At 39.5% G+C, this 20422-nt stretch overlaps 1 protein-coding gene across 10 annotated transcripts in view; it reads right to left on the reverse strand.

The window, feature by feature from the left end:
- The window catches only part of pla2g7 (phospholipase A2, group VII (platelet-activating factor acetylhydrolase, plasma)), an 80432-nt gene that overhangs the window by 8640 nt on the left and 51370 nt on the right, over window positions 1-20422 (reverse strand). For 9 of the 10 annotated variants that reach the window (XM_063036942.1, XM_063037011.1, XM_063037003.1 and 6 more), the window contains 4 exons: window positions 19954-20131; window positions 14202-14315; window positions 11147-11238; window positions 1075-1245 (listed from right to left, as the gene is read on the reverse strand). In XM_063036942.1, coding sequence (XP_062893012.1) covers window positions 1075-1245; window positions 11147-11238; window positions 14202-14315; window positions 19954-20131 — 555 coding nt within the window. Of the gene's footprint in view, window positions 1-1064; window positions 1246-11146; window positions 11239-14201; window positions 14316-19953; window positions 20132-20422 lie in introns of all 10 variants that reach the window. The other variant, XM_063037020.1, reaches the window with a different exon arrangement.

Here is a 20422-nt window from a genome sequence, read left to right on the forward strand (position 1 = left end):
ACCTCAGGGACTGCAGCGGTCAAGAAGGTGGCTCATAACACCTTCTCGAGGGCAACTAGGGATCGCCAATGAATGCTGGCTTAGCTGGCAATGCCCACATCTTGTAAATGAATAAAAAAAATAGACTTGAAATAAATTCAAACCCTAAATTTGCAATGCTTTACCCATTAGATACCAAATGTGCCAATAAGCAGTCAGGGTTTATTTTTTCTAATGTTTATTAGAAGTGATAAATTTTAATAAAAAGTAAACATCACACTGCAATTAAAAAAAACTACAAGCTTGTGATTCCTGTAGATTATAATTGCTGTTCAAGTTTTTTAATCTCTAAATTTATCTCTTCTTCCTCTTTTGTCTGTTTGTATATATTTAAAAATAAGTTTAAACCTGTATTTTCTCCATAAAAGAAAACATTTCAGTGACGACCTTCCAATCTGATTAACTGAGGAATTCCACTACTTCTTGCAATGTTCACTGAGCAGGTTCTGTCAAGAACACTACTGATTCCCGTGACTAAGATACTGCTTAAAATTCCAGTAGCATTCTACAGATGTTTGTAAGCCTAATAAATAGCATATGTATGTCTTTTCTTCATCTCTGATTACAAAATCTGGACTCTTGGACTTGAGCTTAAAATTCTGGAGTTTGATTTAGATCGCTGTTATTTTGAAACCAGGCTGAAACTTGCACTTCTGCATACAAAACTGAAAATTTGTGAAGGGAATGGTAAGTGCCTGGCCCTGGATATCAAGGAATTGGGAAGCTTTTTATTTGGTTAGGATTAGTTTTATATGTGGTGTCGGATTAATGTGTGTTCAGTAAAAGCATGTATGTTCTACCAAATTTCCTCCAACCAGGACCTTACTAATTTGAAGTTATAGATAACAATGCTTGTTTGTGTAAACCAGTAAAGATTATTTAGTTCAAATACTTGACTGCTTTTGGCAATTACTTTAAACCATCCATGCATTCTACAAATAATTAGAAACCATTTAGCAGATATAATCAACTCATAGTTAATATATAATATAGTTTACTGATTTGCTTAATTTACCTATACTTACAGTTACTCACATGATTGTTATCATCTTTCGCTGTATGGTGTTCGAATCAAGTTGTTTAATTTTCAGAATATTTTCAAGCCACTGGAATTTTTCAGAGTTGATGAACAATATTGGCTTCTGTACCTTTTCATGAATCTCATCTTCTAGAGGGAACATCCAAATGTCTAATGCCACTCCACAACTGTGTATAGAAGAAAAGTGCAATGCAATTTAATTAATACTCTTTGATGTACATATTTGGCAGTCATTTATAAAACAGTTTAATATTAAATTGCTATTTGTCACTAGATACCTCTTTTGATCAACTGATCAATCAAGGTGTCTCTTCTAAGCAAATGATAGCTATATGGACAGGAAAGGAATGGAGGGTTATGGGCTGAGTGCAGGTGGGTGGGACTAGGTGAGAGTAAGCGTTCAGCACGGACTAGAAGGGCCGAGATGGCCTGTTTCCGTGTTGTAATTGTTATATGGTTATATGGAAAGAATTTAAAATATTTTATGGAGCAACTCAGATGGAAGGGATAGGCCATTCCTTGGTTAAAACTCATCACTTAGTAATTCTCCTACTGCACTTTCATTGTATTTGATAGCTTCCTCTTATTAGATTCTGACTACTGCAAATAAAAAAATTCATTAACTTCTACTTATGTTGGTTGATAAACCAGCCATAATTAAAATAGGTTAGAAGTAGACAGCACAAAAATAAAGCGGCTTACGTTGAATCTAATGAAAGTTATTGGGTCACAACTGGAGTATTTCTTCAGTTTTTGCTTTAGGAAGGATCTCAAAGTTCAAAGTAGATTTATTAACAAAGTACTTAGACAAGTCCCCTGGTCCTAATGGAATGCATCCCAGGGTACCGAAAGAAATGGCAGCAGTTATAGTAGAGGCTTTGGTGATAATTTACCAAAATTCTCTGGACTCTGGGCAGGTCCCGGTGGATTGGAAGAAGGCAAGTGTCATGCCACTTATTCAAAAAAGGATGTAGGCAAAAGGTATTGGTGAACACAGCAGGCCAGGCAGCATCTCTAGGAAGAGGTACAGTCAACGTTTCAGGCCAAGACCCTTTGTCAGGACTAGGGTCTCAGCCCGAAACGTCGACTGTACCTCTTCCTAGAGATGCTACCCGGCCTGCTGCGTTCACCTGCAACTTTGATGTGTGTTGCTTGAATTTTCAGCATCTGCAGAATTCCTCATGTTTACGTAGGCAAAAGGTAGGTAGCTTAACATCTGTGGATGGGAAAATGCTTGAAGCTATCATTCAAGAAGAAATAGCCATCTGGAAAGAAATGGATCCATCAGGCAGATACAGCATGGATTCAGCAAAGGCAGGTCCTGTTTGACAAACTTACTGGAGTTCTTTGAGAAAATAATAAATGCAGTGAATAGAGGGGAACTGTTGGACGTTGTTTACTTGGATTTCCAGAGGGTGTTTGATAAGGTGTTCGATAAAAGACTTATCCATAAAGTAAGGATGCATACAGTTGGGGGTGATGTATTAGCATAGATAAAGGATTGTTTAGCCAATAGAAAGCAGAGAGTTGGGATACATGGATGTTTCTCTGGTTGGCAATCACTGGTGAACATTGTGCCGCAGGGGTCTGTGCTGGGCCCACTACTGTTCGCAATATACATTAACGATCTGGAAGAGGGGACTGAGTATAATATATCTAAGATGCTGATGACACTAAATTGAGTGGAAATGCAAATTGTGTGGAGGATATGGAGGGTCTGCAGAGATATTATAGATAGGTTAAGTGAGTGGACAAGGGTCTGACAGGTGGAGTACAATGTTGGTAAATGCGAGATCATCCACTTTGGAAGGAAAAATGGAAGATCAGATTATTATTTAAATAGTAAAATATTGCAGCATGATGCTGTGCAGAAGGACTTGGGAGTGCTCGTGCATGAATCACAAAAGGTTAGTTTGCAGGTGCAGCAGGCTATCAGGCTAGCAGGCAAATGGAATGATGGCCTTCACTGCTAGAAGAGATTGAATTTAAGATCAGGGAGGTTACGCTACAACCGTACTGGGTACTGGTGAGGCTGCATTTGGAGTACTGCATGCAGTTCTGGTCTCCTTACTTGAGAAAGAATATATTGGCTTTGAAGGTGTTACAGAGGAGGTTCACTAGGTCGAGTCCAGGGATGAAGGGGTTAGACTATGATGAGAAATTGAGTTGCCTGGAACAGTATTCACTGCAATTCAGAAGAATGAGAGGAGATCTTATAGAAACATATAAAATTATGAAAGGGATAGATAAGCAGGAAAGTTGTTCCCACTGGTAGGTGAATCTAGAACTAGGGGACATAGCCTCAGGATTTGGGGGAGTAAATTTAGGACGGAGATGAGGCGGAACTGCTTTTCCCAAAGAATGGTGAATCTGTGGAATTCTCTGCTCAATGAAGCAGTTGAGGCTACCTCAGTAAATATATTCAAGACAAGGTTGGATAGATTTTTGCATAGTAGGGGAATTAAGGGTTATGGAGAAAAGGTGGAGATGAGTCCATGGTCAGATCAGCCATGATCTCATTGAATAGCAGGGCAGGCTCAACGGGCCAGACGGCCTACTCCTGCTCTTATTTCTTATGTCCTTATGTCACCACATACTACCCTGAGATTCATTCTCTGGCATGCTTTCAAAGTAAATGCAATAAAACACAGTATAGTCAAGAAAAAAAACACACAAGATGGACAAACAACCAAGGTACAAAAAGCAACTATCTGCAAATACAAAAAGAAAACAAACAAAACAATAATAATAAATAAGTAAGCCATAATTATCAAGAACATGAGATGAAGAGTCCTTTAAGTGAGTCCATAGGTTGTGGAAACAGTTTAGTATTGGCTGAGTGAAACTATCTCTTCTAGTTCCTGATGGTTGAGGAATAATAGCTGTTCCTAAGCCTAGGGGGTGTGGTTTCTGAGGCTCCAGTACCTCCTTCCTGATGTCAACAATGAAAAGAGAGCATGTCCTAGGTGGAGAGGAGCTGTGGTCCTTGATGATGGATGTTGATTTTCTGCAATAGCTGTCCTTGTAGATGTGCTCAATGGTGGGGAAGGCTTTACCTGTGATGGACAGGGCTGTGTCCACAGCTTTTTGTAGGGTCTGTTCAAGGGCATTGGTGTTTTATTCCTGGCCATGGTGCAACTAGTCAGTATATTCTCCAACACACATGTTAAAATCTGTCAAAGTTTTAGATGACATAGCGAATCTTCACAAATTTTTAAGATAGTAGAGGTGCTGCCATGTTTTCTTTGTAATGGCACTTATGTGCTGTATGCAGGACAAATCCTCTGAAATGATAACACTGAGGAATTTAAAGTTGCTGACCCTCTCCATCTCTGATCCATTGATGAGGACTGGCTCATGGACTTTCAGTTTCTACCTCCTATATTCAATAATCAGCTCTTTGGTTTTACCACCACTGAGTGAGAGATTATTGCTGTAGCAACGTTTAGCCAGATTTTGAATCTCCCTCCTTTATGTTGATTCGCCACCACCTTTGATTTGGCCATTGACAGTGTTGTCAGTAAACATAACGAATACACTGGAGCTGTTCTTAGCCTCATAGATACAAGTATAAATTAAGTAGAGCAGGGGACTGAGCACACAGCCTTGTGCATCTGGAGATGATGCAGAAAAGATTTATTATATTAGTTTTAGGAATAGGAGATGCCTGCTGCAATGTTAGTCTGGAGAAGCTGTTTTGGGAGCAATGTGGTGCAGGAGAAAATTTGAGAGGTATACAAGATCTTAGCAGGTATAGTTTGGCTGACAAGACAAACTGTTCCATTAGGAGATGATCAAGGGCCAGGGACAGAGATTTATAGTGGTGAACAAAGAATGATACTGGAGGATATAAAGCAATATTTGTTTTTAAATTGACAGTAGTTATGATCTGGTACTCAATTACTTCAAGGTTGATGAAAACAGTCTAGGAGGGCAAAGTATAACATACTCAATATAATTTGCAGAGCTATGGAAATAGTTCAGGGTAATTAAACTGGCTGGCTTTCTTAACAAAAAGTCAAGAGTAATGTGATGCTCTGAACGGCCTGTTTTTGTGTTAGAACATAGAAACATGTATTAATTATTGTTTAATGGAACTCCTCATCCTTCACCCTCAACCTTTGCTATCTTTAATTAAACTACATGTTTCCCTTGGTTTACTCACTTCCCATTTTCTGTGGAGTTATTCTTGTTGGCTTGTTTTATAATCCAAATACATTTATGTCTATTGATGTAAATTTATATGCCATTGATATGTCATGGAGTTCCAGCAAGCAGACAATGCTGGTATGGGTACACACTCCAAGACAGTGTTAAATGTCATTGCTGATACTTTTAATAAGGCACTTGAGAGAATGCATTAAACATTTGGAGAGAAAGGTCCTCTCTCAACCTGCCTCTGCAGCACAAGACTCTTCACAGTGAAGGTTCTTTCCATATTAGCAACTACTTCTCAGTGAAGGTGAATATCAATGATGAAATTCAGCAGTGCCTCCAGTCCGCCATCACAGACCAAGGAAAAGAATGTTCAAAGACTAGGATCTTAAACTTGGCAGACTAAGCTCAGTCTGCCAAGCATCAGTGATCACTACCCACGGCACGTGCCTCAAAGCACTTAAAAAATACTAACAAGCCTCTGTTTGCAAACCTTTCAAGTTCACTAACATGGATTTGTCTATCATCAGAGCCCTCTCCCAAATGACTACCTCCAGTATGAAACCAAGCTGTAATGACCAGACTCCATTATTCACCTACCAGACTGCAGACTACCAATGCAAGCATTCTACTGCAAGCTAAATTACAGCAAGAGATTTCCTAGAGTCAGAGAAAATGCTTCCCATCCTGTCCAGTACCACCTGGAAAATAATCCCTCATATGCTAAGATGCTGTACTACATTTACTATAATAATCTCTCAGAAGCTGGTGGGTAAACTGTGTGTTGGATGTCCACACCTTCTTTTGTAATTGGATCTTGGACTTTTTGACAGAAAGACCACAGTCAGTCAGTGATGACAGCAACAACTCTAGCTCCATCACACTGAGCACCAGTGACCCTAGGGCCGTGTGCTCAGTCCGCTGCTGTTCATGGTGCTGATGCATGAATAAACTGCTAGATCCATTTCAAACTGAATTAATCAAGTTTGCTGATGACACAAAAGTGGTTGGCTCATCAACGATGACGAGATGGCATACAGAGAGGAGGTAGAGCAGGTGGGAGCGCAACAACTTGAGTCTCAAAGTGGACAAGACTAAAGAGATGATTGTGAACTTTAGGAGGGTGCAGGCTGACCACTTCTCACTGCACATAAATGACTCCACTGTTGGGAGTTAGGAGCACCAAGTTTCTGGGAGTGCAAACAATGGAGGATCTCACCTGGTCCCTCAACACCACCTGCAGTCAAGAAAGCACAGCAGCATCTCCACTTCCTGAGGGGACTGAGGCAAGTGAGTCCCCCCCCCCCCATTCTAACCAATTTTTAAAGGAGCACCACTGTGTCCTGACCAGCTCCATCACTGTCTGTTACAGGAATTGCAAGACATTTGACCACAAGACCCTGCAAAGGATTACGACCACTGCTAAAGAACCATCGGGGTCTCTCTTCTACCTAATCTGAGATATTTATTGGGAGTGCTATGTACACAGGGCCCTTAGCATTGACAATGATCCTTCCCAAACGTACAACAATCTCTTTGACCTCCCTACCATTGGGCAGGAGTTACCACAGCATCAGGGCTAGGATGGGAAACAGTTTCTTCACCAGGTTGTGAGGTTACTGAACTCCCTGCCATCACCCAGGTCTCATTGCTTATGATGTGCCAGTCACATTAGACTGTTTACTTATTAATTTGTGTTGCAAATGCACCTTATTATTTGTAAATGTATTTGTGGTAATATTGCTTTATGCATTGTATATGAGTTATATGCACTGTGTTGTGCACCTTGGGCTGGAGGAATGCTGTTTCATTTGGCAGTATTCATCTATACAGTTGAATGACTAAACAACTCCTTCATTTCTTAGTTTTTGACCACTCAAATGGTGATGAAACTTCCAGGAAGGACACATCATCACTCTCTACAACAGAAACACATGGATGGCAAGTGCATATAGTGGATACAATTGCATACAATTTACCCAATTCCCCATCCACTACTGACTTACCCCAACTGAGGCAGAATTGTGGACCCTGCATGGAATTTAGTAGCCACCTTAGAACCCACCCCTTCTGGCCCAATGAGCCTGCATGTGACCAATTAACCTACTAATCTGTACATCTTTTGGAATGTTGGGGGAAACCAGAGCACTCACACAGTCAGGGGAAGAATGTACACACTCCTTACAGACAGCAGCAGAACTGAAGCTGGGTTGTTGGCATTGCACTAACCACTGGAGTCTGGGGCAATTTAACAGCTCTTGATCACTATCATTTTTAAAGAATGAGAAGATTGATAAATGAATCTAAGTGAATGCCAATTGGCTCAATTTGTAAATTAGAGGAACTAAAATGTGAACATTCTGTATTATATTATTATTCATATGGAACAGCAAAATTAGAGACCTGCAGTGACAAAACAGGAACTATCTTCAGTTCCTTGTTAGAGGAACAGCACCTAAAGTAATAAACTGGTTGTCCGTGTGGTGTGTTGGAGAATGATCAAGTATAATATTGCTGTCCAGCACTAGACTTGCAGCTTAAGCGACAGGATGGGCGTGCCAGATACAGCAATGAGTTTAAGATGTGTATGTTCTGTAATACATTATTATTCAAATGGAACGCTATTACCAGAAATCTGTGGTGAGAAAGCAGGGACCGTTTTCAGTTCCTTGTTAGAGGAATTGCAACTAAAGTAATAAAGTGTTGGGCCGCATGGTGTGTTAGAGAATTATCATGTCCACCACGAGACTTGCAGAGTAAGTGACTAGGAAGGGTGTGCCAGAGACAGCAATGGAAATAATTAGTCTGCCCTTTTCCTTTAAACAGGCTTTCGTCAAGCATCCTAAAGGTAATGCCAGTGGTGGGTCAAGGTTAATTGACACAATTGGCAATAACTATAATCCTTTTCCCCTCCATATTCTTTGCTTTTCATATTTCTTTCCATTTTGCTTCCCTCATCTGGGTCCAATGATCTCATCACAATAACTGATTGATGCTTGGTGAACTTGGTCTCATAGGTTGACTAGACAATGGGGTGACCCATTGGGGCACCCTTTGAGAGAAGGATAGTGCAGTCTGATGTGACCAGAATGAACATTAAATTTTCCTGAATTCTATTGGTATTGCTTTGCTTTGGAAATTGAAGAAGAAAACCTCATTTTATTAAAGAAGAAGGATGCGTTGCAAGGCAAATATAGCTCCTCCTCATTTAATGAAGGGCACTTTTGATGGCATCATTTCTGGTTGATCTGCCACCCTTGTGCCTCTCGTCATTTTGGAGATGTGCAGTCCTTTCATATACCCGTCTCTTCATCTCTTCTGCTGTTTGTTCTTTGTCTCTGATTCTGGAGACTTGCATTTCTCAGCTCCTTTGTCCTCTTCCTCTCTCCTCCTTCTATGTCAGTTGTCATTTTGGAGATGTGCATGCCTCTCCTCCTCTGTCTCTTCTTCTCTCATTTTTTTTTGTCCTGACTCTTTGATCCTGGAGTCGTGTGGCCCCGGCCTCATCCGATTCTTGTTCTCTCCCTCTCCTTGCCACTTCCCGACAACATTTGGCATCATCTCTTGACCATAATGTCCCCCTTCCCTTTCCACGTGGCATAATTAGGCTGACTGTATTTTTTTTTACTCTACTGCTGGATAGAAGATATGAAGCAGTAACACCAAAGTCTCCAGGATGCTGATTATTCTTGATGATGTGGTTGGTGCTCTCCTAAATGGACGTGATATAGTCACCGCTGTCCTTTGACTGCAGCAAAGGGTTTGATGGGTGTCTCTTAGTACGTCATTACAATAAGATTTAATTATCTTTTATTGATGGGTCTCAGTTTGATCTGGCCCAATCCTGCACATGCTGATGGGGTGATTAGCAGAATGTGACCACTCAAAATAGAGCTGCCCTGCCTATTTGCTCCGGTTGGTGTCGCTGCTGTGAGCATCGTGAGTTGCTTTTGAGGCTGGCCGTGCGCATGCGTCGTGGTGTCGCGTCATGGTATCCACCTCTCGGGTGAAAGCGGGGCTGTTGATTTTGGCGAGTGAGCAAATTTATATGAATATATAACTCTGAACTTTGCCTGCATTCTCTAAGTTAGTGCATTTTAAGTCGATTTAGCCAAAAATAGTGTCACTTTAATGCACCGTTTGCACTAATTGGAGGTCACAAATAGACAAACAGAGCATGAGAATTTTAGTAGTATATAGATAGATAGATAGATGAAGATGATTTTAGGAAACAGGAGTTACACAAGATGTGAACATCCTGAAGAGTAAATATGACAACTGAGTAAGGATAAAAAATCATTTAAACATTACACACATTTATTTCCTGATAGTTATCAGTTATTTCTCAGGCACATTTATACCATCTTAAATCATTCGGACTTTCGGGGAAATACCTTAATAGTTATTGCCTGAAAATATTAATCCTATTTCCTTTTCACTGCTTGGTGATTTTTCCTTCATTCCAGCCTTCTAACATCTATAACATGTGTTCTGAGGAAGTCTACATATACAAAAAGTAGAACCTGTTGTTTTTTTAAAGATACTCAAGATATGATGATTTCACTATCATATACATTGTTTAAAAATGCTGAATACACTTCTTCTAGCTATAAGTTGTAAAACTTCATTAGATCCTGAGAATGGTCTTGCCTTGAAATAGAAATATAGAAAACCTACAGCACAATACAGGCCCTTCGGCCCACAATGTTGTGCTGAACATGTCCCTACCTTAGAAATTACTAGGCTTATCCATAGCCCTCTATTTTTCTAAGCTCCATGTACCTATCCAAAAGTCTCTTTAAACACCCTATCGCATCCGCCTCCACCACCATTGCCGGCAGCCCATTCCACCTACCCACCACTCTCTGTGTAAAAAAACTTACCCCTGACATCTCCTCTGTACCTACTTCCCAGCACCTTAAACCTGTGTCCTCTTGTGGCAACCATTTTAGCCCTGGGAAAAAGCCTCTAACTATTCACATGATCAATGCCTCTCATCATCTTATACCCCTCTATCAGGTCACCTCTCATCCTCCGTCGCTCCAAGGAGAAAAGGCCGAGTTCACTCAACCTGTTTTCATAAGGCATGCTACCCAATCCAGGTAACATCCTTGTAAATCTCCTCTGCACCCTTTCTATGGTTTCCACATCCTTCCTGTAGTGAGGCGACCAGAACTGAGCACACTACTCCAAGTGGGGTCTGACCAGGGTCCTATATAGCTACAACATTTCCTCTCGGCTCCTAAATTCATTTACACGATTGATGAAGGTCAATGCACCGTATGCCTTCTTAACCACAGAGTCAACCTGCGCAGCTGCTTTGAGTGCCCTATGGACTCAGACCCCAAGATCCCTCTGATCCTCCACACTGCCAAGAGTCTTACCATTAATACTATATTCTGCCATCATATTTGACCTACCAAAATGAACCACCTCACAGTTATCTGGGTTGCCTGACCTGCCGAGTTCCTCTACCATTTTCTGTGACAATATGTAACATTAAAGTTCAAAGTAAAATTGATTATCAGAGTACCTGTCACGAAGTACAACCCTGAGATTCTTTTTCTGTGGACGTACTTAGAAACAGAATCACAGGGTTGTATGGGGTGACATGTAATCTTAGCATGTTAAAACGAAATGTGGAAAGTTTTGCTTTTAAATGAATGCATCAATCATAGGCATAATTAGAGCATTCTTGTTTATATCAGGTTACTGATGCATTCTCATTTACTAAACAAAAAAATTCTATAAAATGAATAAGAAAATTACAGGTTAAGCATTGGGCATTTTAATTTCTATAAATTTTATAAAACACAGCCATAGCCATATTAACATGAAGATCTGTGCTAATTATTTTGCACATTTCTACTAATAACTTTCACTGTATACTGTCTCCAATTCAATGAGACTTACCCAAATCGAAGCTCCTTGCTAAGTGATTCAACAACTGTAGCACCACCAAATGAGTGGCCCATTATAGCTACCTTACACAGATCAAGGCAATCCTACAAAAAAATAGTACAATGTTAAAGCAGAATGATTTTTACATTTTTCTTTGAAATAACCAATAATTTTTTTGAGTTGACCTTATTTTGAATATGTATATTTATAATCTATGGTCAATACATGCAATTTAATCTAATTTCTCAACTGTTTCATAGGTGAGGGTAGTTAAAGGGAACTGTTTTTTTTACAGAACATGAGCCAACTCCTACTACTGGTTCACATTGTTTAAAGTGTTGAATTAATCTATCTTTCTGGTATCTTAGAAGCCCAGAAGAGGGCAACTATAGAACCTGACTAATCTCTGCAGCTCAGAGATCTTCTTTTACCCAACCCACCAATGTGCTTGAACAAAAAGTACCATGCTTAGACTTTATCTTGCTCTTTCTTAGATCATATTTTACTAAGCTCTGGACAGATAATTTCAAAATTATTACTAGTCCATGTGAATATGAATTGAAAGGTCTATTCATATGAACCTGAGAATATAAAGTGTGCATTTTAACCAAAAGTATAATTCAACATTTTATAGCATACTGCTGGTTCTTAATGTTTCTCCTGTTTAGCAAATCTAAAAATGTGACAGTGGAGTTTTTCTGCAGATCACAGGGAGAGGTGGAGATGGTAGAAACAATGTTATTGGGCAAGAGAACGATCATGAGATATTCTAGTGCAAAAGGAGTAGCAGCAGCCAAGAGGGAAGTGAAGGCAGGAATCAGCAAGTTGATTCAAAATAAATTCCCAACTGAATGGGAAAAAGTAAATATTCATCAACACTGTACAATTAGACTGTTGAAAAATGAGGCATGAAAGAATCTAAATTTGGCTGCCCAGGAAAATATATCTGGATAGATGTGGTACAGAGAACATGTGTACTGAAATCATACAATCAATTTTGAATGGTGAAAATCAACCTTTTCTCAAACCTTTAAGGCTGATCTAACCACCCTAACTGCATTCCTGCCTACTAACGGTAACCTGTCATCTTGCTATACAACTCTGTCTTAAAAATATTAAAATAACGCATCATAAACACAAGAGATTCCGTAGATGCTGGAAATACAAAGTTATCCAAAGATGTGGTCTCACAAATGCACTATGTATTCGAATCATAACCTCCTTACTTTTGTATTCAATCTCTCTAGCAATAACTGACAACTCTCCTTTCTGGCTTTCCTCATTACTTACAGTAATTGCATACTGGAGTTTTGAGAATAAGACCATAAGACCATAAGACAAAGGAGCAGAAGTCAGCTATTTGGCCCATCGAGTCTGCTCCGCCATTTTATCATGAGCTGATCCATTCTCCCATTTGGTCCCACTCCCCCACCTTCTCACCATAACCTTTGATGCCCTGGCTACTCAGATACCTATCAATCTCTGTCTTAAATACACCCAATGACTTGGCCTCCACTGCTGCCCGTGGCAACAAATTCCATAGATTCACCACCCTCTGACTAAAAAAATTTCTTCGCATTTCTGTTCTGAATGGGCGCCCTTCAATCCTTAAGTCATGCCCTCTAGTACTAGACTCCCCCATCATGGGAAACAACTTTGCCACATCCACTCTGTCCACGCCTTTCAACATTAGAATTGCGTACTAGGATGCCCAGATCCGTCTGCATCTAAAAGTTCTTCATCTATCATTATCTAAATAAAACTTTAAGTATTTTTCCTGTCATTTTCACATTTTCTCACATAATACTCCATTTGCCAGACCTTTGCTCACTCAGCTAGTCAATATCCCATTGTCTTTTTGTTATCTTCATAACCTAATACATATCTTCATGTCCTTAGCAAGTTCAACAACAACTTTGGTACTTTCATGCAAATCATTAAAGTTTAAACCCTGGCACTGATCCCACATTACATCTCGCCAACATCTAAAAGACCCACTAATGTTTATTATTTTCTGCAACTTGTAATCTCTTTATTAGTCTGAAGTATTATTTTGTATGAACAATAAAAATTGTAAAAATACTGCTGAGTGCAAAATGACAGAAGATGGCAGAGCAGACTGAATGGGACAAATTCTGCTGCTGTCTCTTATGCCAAGAGAAGCAAATACTACGTTCTTGTGATTTAACTAAACAAAAATGCTGGGAATATTCATCAGCTCAGCCAGTCTCTGGGATTGATGAACCATTTTCAGAATTATGAAATAAAAATAGAAAATGCGAGAAACATTCAGAGATCAGGCTGCATCTGTGGAAAGAGAAACAGAATCAATGCTTCAGGTTTAGTAACCCTTCATCTAATGAAATATTAATTGTTTCTCCTTCCACGACTGAGTATTAAAAGTATTTTCTGTTGTTAGCCTTCTGGCATCAATATTTTATTTTGATACTCTTCTTTAGAACTCACAGCTTTCTGGGATAGGGGAAGTTGCACTGAAGTGTTCTTTTGAAAAGTTAAGAATTTAAATAGTAAATTTCAAAACCTTCAGCTCAAAATACACAGGCAATGTAGTTTTAAGTCTGCATGTGTTCAGAATTTTCCAGTCATTGGCAAGTTGACAGTGGAATTTATTACTTAACTTGCATAATTTGTCTGATGGATTTTGTGGAATGAGAATGGGTGCTCTGGAATTTCAAGTAATAGAATGCTCAGAGGATCTGTGCAGTATCAACTGCCCTACAGGGCTGAGTGTTCTGTTTGTGTGCTGATATATAGTATCAGTATAATGAGTTCGTGGGGCTATTTGAACACTGTAGAAAAAATGTATTCTTTCTGCAACTGAGCAGTTCTGCTACTTTAATGTACAGTGACATTGGAACTACATACAGACCAGATTGGGTAAGGTCAATGAGTTTCTTTCTCTAAAGTGTAGACATGATCCAAGATGAGACTTTACATCACAATGATTTGCATTATTTTAAAAAAACTGACTTCAAATTCTTTAAGTGGTTTGGTGGGACTCCAACACATATTTGCTATATTTATCAATACTATGAACTGGCCATACCTTCATTTTAGTGAAATCAAAGTCTAGTGGAAATACATTATGGACAGATTTTCCCTTATTTATGTCAGTAAGCAGATTTAAGGCCCTGGTACATTCTTCTGCTCGCTGCTGTACCTGAAAATCACAAACAAATAAAGAGAAAAGCTATTTTTAAATTGTTGCAGATCATTGTCACGTACCCCATGACGGGAATAAAGAACCAGCAGAGGTGGAAAACACTTTGGAGTCTCGTATTGTTATAAACTAATAATATTTATTAGTAACTACGCAATACAGTAAAATAAATGTAAATAAATCAAACAGGTTAGCAATGATTATATATAAAAGTAAGTGTGGAATATATATATATATGTATGAGAAAACCACGCTTCTTTAAGTCTAGGGGTAAAAAGATACAGTTTTACGATGTTGAGTAAAGTTCAGTTCAGTTTGTGGTATTGAGTTGAGTAGTGACGGAGAGAGAGGGAGAGGGAGAGGGAGAGATGAGTCGAGTTTTCAAGTGAGCTGATGCCGTCGATCTTCTCGTCATCCTCCGAAATCCTTTACAAGTCACCGACTGTGACTTTAACCAGGGGGACCGGTCTTCTGTGGTGGAGCTATCACCCAGGTGAGGGTGGACACATAGACAACTCCCCACCCGTCAACCCCTTCTTTACCGTTGGAATAGCAATTTGGATCAATCCGCCTGATTGATCCTCCAAAGTCCACTTTTCCTGCAGGCACAACAATGCTCATTCAGTGTCCAGATCATGTGTCCTGAGGTCTGTATCATCTGACCTCCCATTTACTTCACCAGGCTGAGCATCACCTCTCATTCGAAGAGTCCCTCCCCCCTTTGTCTGTAAAGGAGTACACAAGCAGGCAACATGTCCTTGGAAGTAACATCAATAACCGGCTGAAAATCATAACATCGAGTGTCCACCGCCTTCGGTCACCATAGCAACTTATGAGCTGCTCGGTGCTGTCTCCAACTCCAGACTCAGTAAAAATCCAAAGTTACTTCCAATGCCTTAAAGTGACAGTCCAACTGTTGATCTTTGTCTCTCTCTCTTTCTTTTCAAAAGCAACATATCGGTGGTAAATAACTCTGTCTCTCTCTCCTTTCCAAACAAACCATCAATGATAAAATGTCTCTCTCCAAACAGTTAATAGGGGTACTCCTGGATCCCCTCACACCATTAAACAAAGTTATCAAGTGAAACAGGAAAACCCAAGAAGGCGCAATGGTTAATGATTAACCTAATTCAAGCTATCATTTACTGAATGGAACTATGGAGTTAAAGTGAGTTAAAATTAATGAAGGGCAGAGCTATATGTTTTGACTTGAGAGGTTATCCTATTTTTCATTAGTGATGTGATGATACCAAACAAATGTCAATTTTTGACAAAACACACAATAGCCAATAGCATTAGAGAGTTAAAGAAGGAAGTAAATAAATCCTCATCATCGATATTTCTTGCTCAGTACCTTAAAATGGTGGGTCTAATTAGATCACTATAACAGCCACAGATGAATTTCAGGTCTCAGAAAATAATATTCCAAAGCACCTTGTAAATTTGTGAGTGCTAAGTGCAATATACCACTGTTGAGTATTTTTGGTTTCATAAAAGTTGGGGGTGTACAATCTTCTTCCGGCTAAGATGGTACCTGTGTACAATGCTCCTATGGTCAACACTTCCGGGTCAGACCATTAACCTATTTATTTCACTTCTTTTGGGTCGCCTGTGTCTGTTTTTTGTCTTGAATGTGAGTCCGGAATTGTTGGAGCCTGTGATCATTGGATGATCATTGCATTCTGCAGTCATCAAGAGGATTCTGGGAGGCAAAAGCAGCGAGTGCAAGCCATGTGGCGAGGAAACTGCGGGATGGGGCGCGAGGTAATGTTCACCAATTAAAGCTTCCAGGGTTCGCCAATCAAAGCAAGGAGGCTAATGTGAAAGGTGGGTACTGGCTGTCTGCCTCTTGATTGTCCTATGTCAGTTACGTCAGGATGCTGTTCATTGTCTATAGCTCAGCATTTAATACCATCATTCCCACAATCCTGATTGATAACTTACAGAACCTGGGCCTCTGTATGTCCCTCTGAAATTGGAATCTTGACTTCCTAACCGGAAGACCACAATCTGTGTGGATTGGTGATAATATCTCCTCCTTGCTGACGATCAATACTGGTGCACCTCAGGGGTGTGTGCTTAGCCCTCTGCTCTACTCTCTCTATACCCATGGCTCTGTAGCTAGGCAAAGCTCAAATACTAGCATTAAATTTGCTGACGATATAACCATTGTTGGTAGAATCTCAGGTGGTAACAAGAGGGTGTACAGGAGCAAGATATACCAACTAGTGGAGTGGTGTCGTAGCAACAACCTGGCACTCAACGTTAGTAAGATGAAAGAGCTGATTGTGGACTTCAGGAAGGGTAAGATGAAGGAGCACATACTAATCCTCACAGAGGGATCAGAAGTAGAGAGAGTGAACTGTTTCAAGTTCCTGGGTGTCAAGATCTCTGATGATCTAACCTGGTCCCAACATATCAATGCATTTATAAAGAAGGCAAGATAGCGACGATACCTCATTAGGAGTTTGAAGAGATTTAGTATGTGAACAAAAACACTCAAAAACTTCTATAGATGTACCGTGGAGAGTATTCTGACAGGATGCATCACTGTCTGGTATGGGGGGGGGTGGGGTTTACTGCACAGTACTGAAAGAAGCTACAGAGGTTCATAAATTTAATCAGCTCCATCTTGGGTACTAGCCTACAAAGTTCCCAGGGCATCTTCAAGGGGCGGTGTCTCGGAAAGGCAGTGTCCATTATTAAGGACCTCCAGCACCCATGGCATGCCCTTTTCTCACTGTTACCATCAGGTAGGAGGTACAGAAGCCTGAAGGCACACACCCAGTGATTCAGGGACAGCTTCTTCCCCTCTACCATCCGATTCCTAAATGGACATTGAACCTGTGAACACTACCTCAATTTTTTAACACATATTATTTCTGTTTTTGCATGATTTTTTAATCTATTCAATATACATATACTGTAATTGATTGATTTATTTTTTCTTCTATTATGTATTACATTTAACTGCTGCTGCTAAGTTAACATATTTTGCGACACACGCCAGTAATAATAAAGCTGATTCTGATTCTGACTCTGACTGCTGGTGGGATTGCTTTGATGCTGGAGAGGAGAGAGCCTGCCGCTGTGCCTGGAGAATGTAACCAGCTTTTATGCGTTTTGGTTATCAATATGGATATGGACTTGGTCTATGGACTTTTCTCAGTTCTTTATGTTCTCCTTTTTTTGTGTGGGAGAACGGGATTTTGGGGTCGATGTTCCAGTTCCATTTCTGTTTTTTTTTGGCTGGGGGAGGGAGAATTTGGGGGTTGATGATCGTGCTACTGCTCTTTTCTTTCTTGGTTTCATGGCTATCTGGAGAAGAAGAATTTCAGAGTTGTATACCTTGATAATAAATCAACCATTGAGCACATCTACATGAAACTTTGTAAAAAAGTAGCATCCATCATCAAAGATCTCACTGCTACCATCAGGTAGAAGGTACAGGTGCCTTAAGACTCGCACCACCAGGTTCAAGAACAATTACCACCCTTCAATCATCGGGCTCTTGAACAAAAGCGATAACTACACTCATTATACTTCTGGTGTTCCCACATTGTCTCACTTTAAGGTGTCTTTACCTTGTTATTTCATGCTCTTTCATTGTTATTTATTGCTATTTAGTTATATTTGCATTTGGAGTTTGTTGTTCATTGATCCTGTTTACAGTTGGTAAGCATGCCTGCCGGAAAAAGAATCTCAGGGTTGTATGTGGTGAGATGTATGTACCCTGATAATAAATTTTACTTTTTTGCAATTTAAATCTACTGAAACAGATCTGGCGTCCGTGCTGACCGAGATGCCCATCTATGCTAATCCTGTTTTTCTGCATTTGCTCCATATCTCTCTATTCCTTTCCTATACCCACAACTGTCTAAATGTTTTTTTTTAATGCTGTAATTAAATAACACCATCTATGTGTGAAGTATTGTTCCATATATGTCTGAAAAACTTGCCCTTCGGATCTCCTTTAAGTGTTTCTTCTGTCACCTAAAACCTGTGGCCTCCAGTTTTCCTAATCTTGGTTAAAGACTATGTACTCTACCCATGTCTGTCATAATTTTATGAATCTTTCAAAGGTCTTCTCTCAGCTTCTTCCACACCAGTGAGAACAATCTTATTTTTCTCTTCATTTATCAGATTGGTGGGGTTTGCAAATTTCCTATCTCAGTTTAAGGGAGAGAAAATATGGCAAGGGATAATGGTCGTAAGATATCTTAAAACATCATCAGATGTCCTCTGTATGAAAAAAATTGAAACTCATACAGAAGTGATTATGTTGCAGAAGATTACTCCAATTCCCACTGAGCACAGCAAGACCAAATGTTAGGATGAGTCTCGACGTTATAGCCAGAAAATGTGTCAAATATTACGGGACCTGTATTTATGGGTTGTAAAATAAGAATTTGCAACTTACTGCAACAATTCTGGTACCTAACCTATACTAAAGTAGGTGACATCCTGTGGGTTCTCCACCAGGTAAGCTGCATTATCTACCTATGAGGACTGTTGCCGATTAGCAAATGAGATTTGCCTCCAGCTTTTGAGCTGCTCTCTTTGGTTCCTTATTATTATATTTAAGTAAAACAAGTTGAGCCTTCAATACTCACAGGATTTTTCTTCACACAGCTGGTTCCTCCTCAGACATAATGACTACCCTTCAAATGACTGTATATTTCATCTGCACTATTTAGTTCATTTAGGTTGGTGCTGCACAGCTCCAGTATGTATATGCATCATTCAAAAGACAAGAAATGGCACAGTAATGTTGTCGTTAGCACAATGCTTTACAATGCCAACAATCACCATTTGGGGTTCAATTCTCACCTCTGTCTGTAAGGAGTTTGTATGTTCTCTCCATGACCTTGTGGGTTCCTCCCACATTCCAAAGATGTTTGGGTTAGGGTCAGAAGTGTGGGGACACTTGGGGGCTGCCCCCAGCATAGTCGTCAGACTGCGTTGGCCTTTGACACAAAGGCAACATTTCACTGTTTCGATGTACATGTGACAAATAAAGCTAATCTTTCCTTAACCATTGAAACTTGTGTGGAAATAGCAAATTACAGATGGGCCAATACCCGTTTTTAAATATTTTAAATTTTATGTTTAACACACTTCTTCTCCAAGCAAAGGTTAAAGTAATAGACTAAGACCACAAAATATCATCTGAGGTTTGAAAAGACCGAATATGTCAAGTTTTCCTGATCAATTTTTTAAATTTCTTATTCTTCAAAAAAATTTAGGGAGAAAAATGTCAAGATGTATCTATACTTTTTCAGCCCTTTCTGGATTTCTGTTGAATATTCCAACTAAAAACATGCATGAATAATTAACATTCATATTTTATTAATTACTGGTGAAAGCCATGACTTCGCTTTCACCTCATGATGCAGTGAATCTGCTGATTACTCTACATACTAAAATAATAATTCTGTTAGAATTTCCTGAAGTGATTATGGAAATACTTACAAAGCTGTCTGAATCCACAAGCCATATTTCATGTTGCAGTACTAGACGCCCTACAAGGTGTCAACCTATTTATTGAAGTTTTAAATTGTTTGCCTTAGAACTCTTTAATCTCTTCTTAACAACAAAAAATTCCATTTGATTCCAAGCATATTTCATATTTCTTTACCTGGACATTTCGGAATGGGAATTCTTGTTCTCCTGGTTTGTGCGGCTGATAGTAAAGCCACTTCTCCTCCAAATGATCCAAAGTAGGTGCTGAACTTGTGCAGGAGGTATCCTGTTCTACTTCACTGGCTGTTTTTGTTTTCTCTTCGTAGAAGAACGTCGCTGATGCTGATCCATCCCTAAAAATGAACACTGATCATAGTTCTTTCAGCAATTTCACAAAAAAAAACAAGATTTACGTTTTCATATTCTGGGTGATCTTTCATCTTCATAGCTCCATTGAAAGCAGAAATACTATTTAATCAAACTGCTCTTTGCCTAAAGAAAGTAATGCACTCAATCATAACATGGCCAAATGTGCACAATCTTACTGAAATCCTTGTTTTTTTAATACCGGTATACAAACAAAACCAAATATATTCTTCATTATATGAGTCATTGAGAAGTACAGTACGAAACCAGGCCCTTCG

This window comes from Mobula hypostoma, chromosome 2, assembly GCF_963921235.1.
Source record: "Mobula hypostoma chromosome 2, sMobHyp1.1, whole genome shotgun sequence".
NCBI classification, from domain to species: Eukaryota; Metazoa; Chordata; class Chondrichthyes; order Myliobatiformes; family Myliobatidae; genus Mobula; species Mobula hypostoma.